We start from the raw sequence: 6,000 nt of genomic DNA, 5'->3' as shown, positions 1-6,000 counted from the left end.
ATGTGCAAAGCTTTAAGGGTGCTTGAGACATTTAAAAAGAGCCCGGGCATTGCTAGATCTCTAACAGGCTGGGAGATGGGACAGCTCACCCCAGCAGCAGTCACTAGCCACATGAGGGTACAGCATTTGGAATGTGGTTAGTTGGACTGAAGAATTCTATGTTTACTTTTATGTTCAATTAATTTAAATTTAACTTAACTAGGGCCCATGTTAAACTCATTTGGCATGAGTTTAGTTTAGATCCTTTGCCGTGTTGCCATTTCTGTTTAAAAAACAAATATAAACAAACATGCTGGTATAGACTAGTGAGGAAACTTCCTTCATAGGAATGTAGAAGCACACTGCATAATACGTCTCTTTGTTTTTGTGCTAGTCCTGGGGCTTGAACTCAGGGCCTGGGTGCTGTCCCTGAGTTTTTTGCTCAAGGCTTATGCTCTACTAATCGAGTCATGGCTCTACTTATGGCTTTTTGATGGTTAACTGCAGATAAAGAGTTTCATGGACTTTCCCACCCAGGCTGGCTTCAAACTGCAATTCTCAGATCTCAGCTTCTTGAGTAGCTAGGATTACAGGTGTCAGCCACCTAACATCAAGCATCAAGCACCAATGATCATAATGCTACTATTAAACTTTAACCAGGGAAAAGGATAGAGTATTCCTGCTTTGCCTAACCTAGATACCTAGGATTTCTTTTAATTTATCTTCAATCCCACAGTCAATTTTTTTCTTTTGCTTTTTTGGAAATTTTCTGGAATTCGACTCCTTCTGTCAGCCTTGGGAGATAACACATCTAATGTAAATTTGCAAACGCTCTAAGTTAGAATGTGCAGTACAGAAGTCAGGTAAGAGGATTTTAGATACTGACATTAGAGGGCAGTGTTGCTAAAAGATTTACCAGTCCTCTACCAACTAAAGTTTCTATAACATTTTAAGTTGCTTAATGAACAGTTTACAGTATGTCTTATTTCAAATGGTCAGAACATGAAGCAAATGAAAATGCTGCATTTCGAATGAAGAAACAAAATATAGAGGAGCCTATTTCGCTGGTTTCCATTTCCCCCAGCCTCTGTCCTGTGGGCCCCCTGGCCACTCACCACAGGGCCTCTCCTGTTTCTCCTCTCCAACCACTCGTGCTTCCAGGCAGGCATACAGGTGGCCTTCAGCTTCTCCCTGATCATCCTCTCCTCCGGGCGATCGTCCATCTTGTGCAGCCCTTTCAGAGTTTCTTTATTCTCCATTTCTCGACTAAAACAGAGGAGAAGTAAGAGGAGTAAGTACTCTACATAGAAAAATAACTTCCAAAACCAAGTAGAACAGTACTGTTCATACTTCCAACAAACATGCAACCAAAATGATAGCTGCTAAAACCCCCAGAAGATTTCAGTGAGGTACGAAAATACTGTAAACTATCAAGTATTGTGCTGTTGAACTTATAGCGAGAAGCTGAAGGTTTATTAAAAACATTAATGTGGACCTTTATTTCCAGACAGTTACCCTAGTGGATCATTAGCATAAGCTTATACATTTGCTTAGTAAATACTTAAGGAAAGCTTAGATTTACAGGAAGCCACTTTTGTGAGCTGAATGCAAACTCTTCACTTATAAGTCTCTTGAATGAGAGGCAACTTTCCCTCTGGGCAACAATGCTGTAGTTATGGATAGGGTTCCCAGACTAGTCATAGTATAACTGAAGGGCATTTTATTACCAGAAGTTCCTGAACTCCCAGAGGAAGGTTCTTATCTTTGCCCACTGGTCCACATGTCTCTCCTTCCCCAATCTTTCAGAAGGGTCTGCATTTTCAGCACCTCTGTTGCTGGCCCTCACTCAGACACTGTCAAAGGCCTTCTTGGATGATACAAATAAACTCTGAAGAGTTTTTATTTGCCATGAAGAGCCTGAAAGAGGCATGACTTCCTCTTTGTCTTCCCCTATGTTAGAAAATACTATATTTGAAACAGAGCCTTGATAATCCTGTTTCAGCCTCCAAAGTGCTGGGATTACAGGTATGCACTGCCATACCCAACCCAAAATACTGTAATTTTAAAGCTAAGATATAAACAATATGGATATGAATACTAGCAGTAAAACTTTTGTACTTTATTATTTTTTGAGAATACCCAGAAATAGAATTGCTGAGTCAAATGTATGCAAATCAAGACTTGTGCTAATACTTTTGAAAGTACGTTCAAGAAAATTTTATCTTCTATTCACACTGTACCAGGCTGAGTCACTAACTTATGTGGTCTGAACTAGCAACAGGCTCCTAGAGAGCTGCTTCTGTCTCATCCAGGCCTCACAGACCCACCAGGATCACCTTACCTTTAAAAATCTAATAGCGTCCCTCTGGGCTTGGAATAATTTCAGAATGTTTGGCACAGCCAAACGTCTGAGGTGATCTGCTCTCAAGACCTCACTACACCAGCCCCTCCCAGAACTCCAGGATCTTTCCTGCTCAGGGCTTTTCTGCTCAGGCAGTTTCTTGTTCTGCTACTTTAGTGCCTACTTATTTTATACTCACTCTTTAAGTTTTCCTCAACTCCTCAGAGACCTTCTGGGTCTCAATTAGGAACACCCAGTTGTTTTCTGTACTTTTCCTCCAAAGAGATCATGGCAATTTGTAAGGCATCCCTCCTTCTCTCCTTTCCTTACCAACTACAGGCTCCATCAGGGATACAAGCAGTTTTATCTAGATGTATCCAAACATCTAAACATGTTTGGCTCATAATAGAAGTTAACACATATACTAAATGAACCATCATTTACCAGCACCTATGGCAGTCCTAAGGATTTCTTATCTTTAAAACTGAGTGGCTTCTCAATGTTATTAAGTCTTTATTGATCTGAATTTAATTATAATTAAAATTTCAATTTAGATGTTATTAGAGGAATTTTTGTTGTTCCTAAAAGTTTTTTTAAAGTTTTTCCATGATTATACACCATTAATTCTAAAATGGGGATTCTTTTCATATTTTAATATATGAAATCTGAATGCCACTTAAATGTTATAATTGAAATGGTAATGTTTTTTCAGTTTCTTTCTTTATGGTATAAAAGTAATTGTTTAGTTTACAACCACTGGGATTTCAGAATCAATGCAATGTATAGTGAATCATATTTTTCATGTCAAGAAGAAATCACATCTACTCAATTTCTTTTGTCTCTGAAATAGAAACTGAACTATGGGAAGAAAGCATTGCTTTTTTATCATGTGTTATCCATTAATAGTGTAACTACAGCAGAACCTAAGTATGTTTTTTAACCAAAGTTAGTCTAACAGACAGCTGCAATGACACTAGGAGATAAGATGCATTTTTAGTCTCAGATGGTTAGTACATATTATTTGGGGGGAGTTATTTCTGCCAGAGTTAATACCTAAAAACACACCTGCTGTTTTAACTGTAACAGCTTACACGTTTGTGGCTTTTCAAATAAAAAACATGCGTTGGATAACTACCTTGAAGACTTAATACCAGAAACTCAAGCACTGTTAGAAATCGGGCTTTATCTTTTTTCATTTATTTAAGGCATGTGGGGTTTCTTGCCTTTCTTTTCTTTTTTTTTTTGTTTCTAAACATTCTTCAAAATGAATTTTTGTTTGACCTAGAACCTCAAAGACCCTTTCCATTCTGAGGTGAGGTTTCTAGTCCTCGTTCTAGACCTTCAGGATTCACCTACTAACGGCTGAGTTGCTTCAATAGTCCCTCCTCAGGAAAGCCAGTTGGTCCTCCCTTATCTGACCAGTGCAGTGCCAGCCATTGTTGACTGTACCGTCTCACTTGTAGCTTTCTCCCCTCTTCTTCTACAGGATCGTTTTGTTTTTTATCTAGATCTAATCATCTTACTAAAACTTTATCTTGCCTATAAACCAGACTCTCTTCTGGGAGTATTTTAAATGCTAACCACTTCCCTGTTTCCAAAGTACTATGATAGTTCCTAAATATACCAACCCATCTTTCACACTTACATCTATCTTAAAATTTTTTATTTTTTATTATAAAGGTGTATAGAGGGGTTACTGTTACATAAGTTAGGTAAAGAGTACATTTGTTTTTGCCACTCCTTCTCTCTCTCTGTGTCTCTGTCTCTCTCTTTCTCTCCCACTTCTTCCCTCCCATCCCCACCAACAAGTTGTATAGTTCATTTCAACCTAGTGTCCAGAAAATAGCACTGCTGCATTTGTTTATTCCTTTGTTCTTCAATTTCTGACTTACACTTATCTTCAGAGATAGTGGGTATTTTTTTGGCCAGGAATATTCTATTTTTGCATGTCTTCAGTAAAGAATTTCTTACTGTCATTTTATGGAAGTTAGCTACTTATTCCCAGTGTGCTAAATATTCATTGTAATACAGCATAACCTTACGCAAAACTGGGTGTGGCAGTGCACACTTACAATCCCAGCTACTCAGAAGGCAGACCGGTTGTTAGTGGTTTGAGGTTAGACTGAAGCAAAGTTAGTGAGATCCTTATCTCAACAACAAGGCAGGTGTGGTGCTGTACACATCGGTGGTTCCAGCAACTTGGGAGGTATAAGTGGAAGGATCACAATTTGAGGCCAGACAAGGCAGTGAGTGTGACATACTATGTGAATGAGCAGCACTCTTCAGTAAGAATTACAAATTTTTGGAAATGAAATATGATCTACAAAGACAAAGACTATGTACAAAATTAACCTTGAATAATGGAGTCACATTGCCAATGCTCATTCACTAGTTGACCTAAATAATAAGCAAAGGTAAGTGCTGTGAGGGCAGGGCCTTTCCCCTGCTATGCCTTGCAACAGAGCAACAAATGCCAGTAGCTGGATCATTTCCAATCAACAAAATCTAAGCATTCACATAGTGGACACCTAAGGACCCAAAACTACATGTCCCAGGACATGTAAACTGTTTCAAGGAGAACCAAAAGCTATTCAGTTTCCTATATTTGTGTAGAACTGGAAACAGAATTTCTAAAAAGACAAGGTAGCTACTAGTCAGTATCTTAAACTGAATAACTCTATAAGGATTTATATTGTCATCTTCTTTCCTTCCCCCCCCCCATCCCCCAATTACCTGTAACCTGGTCTATGGAGTCTACATACTCAAGTCTTCCTTTAGAAAAGTCAAGGGAATAAAAAAAAAAATTGTATTTTAGCTGTTCAGTTCTCTGATCCTATACATTCTTATAGGTTTGTATGAACACATTTAAAGTAAGTGATACTCTACAGAATATGAAATATACTCCAAGAGATTACCAAAAACATTATTCCTAGTGATTCAGACTTCATGTACTAGACACTTCATACATTTAAACTAGGAAACAGTGAATGCATAAAATACTGCTAACATAAACTAGGGAACTATGAGGATGATTAAAGGGAACCTAATTAAGTGAAGAAAAGTTTATCTTTAATGAGATGCATTTTTGTTGAACTTTACCCGAGTATTTTATTATTAAAAGGCATAACTACTGATCACAAATATGAGTTTTACGAGTTTTAAAATATCAATTTCATAAAACTGCCTTGGAGCACAAGTATATCCTGTAAAATTAACACAAATATTTTGTATATACTTTAACAGCCATTTAACTGACACATATACTGTAAAACACCAAAGCTAATGTGCTGTTTTCTATACACTTGTCTTTTATCAGTATAATAAAAGCACCAAGGTAGACTTTCAGGTGGATATGTCTACAGATAAGTATCATTCCAAAGGGGCTATATCCCCTGCGGATAAACACGTTAAATCACAATAATAATAGTATGTAAAGACATTTTCTAGATAATGTCTTTACTTGCATAGACCCAAGGAAAAAAAAAATAAAGCAATAATGTAAAAGCCTGCCTAACATGTTTCCTTGGTATGCTCATGTACCTCAGAAATGTGCTGAAGATTCTATTAAGAAGCACCACATGGACTGGGAAGGTGGCTCAGTGATAGAGTGCTTGCCTTGCATGCATGAGGCCTTGGGTTCAATTCCTCAGCACCACATAAGCAGAAAAGGCCAGAAGTGG

General features: G+C 37.8%; 1 protein-coding gene across 2 annotated transcripts in view; it reads right to left on the bottom strand.

Moving 5' to 3' along the window:
- Map3k1 (mitogen-activated protein kinase kinase kinase 1) overlaps positions 1-6,000 on the bottom strand; it is a 70,594-nt gene that overhangs the window by 31,597 nt on the left and 32,997 nt on the right. For both annotated transcript variants that reach the window (XM_070041197.1, XM_070041198.1), the window contains exon 2: positions 1,095-1,245. In XM_070041197.1, the coding sequence (XP_069897298.1) occupies positions 1,095-1,245 (151 nt within the window). The remainder of the gene's footprint in view (positions 1-1,094; positions 1,246-6,000) is intronic.

This window comes from Dipodomys merriami, unplaced genomic scaffold (genome assembly GCF_024711535.1).
Source record: "Dipodomys merriami isolate MVZ:Mamm:240054 unplaced genomic scaffold, mDipMer1.0.p SCAF_30, whole genome shotgun sequence".
Classification (NCBI taxonomy): domain Eukaryota; kingdom Metazoa; phylum Chordata; class Mammalia; order Rodentia; family Heteromyidae; genus Dipodomys; species Dipodomys merriami.
The sequence above is the reverse complement of the archived record's forward strand: the minus strand, read 5'-3'. Positions and strand labels throughout refer to the sequence as shown.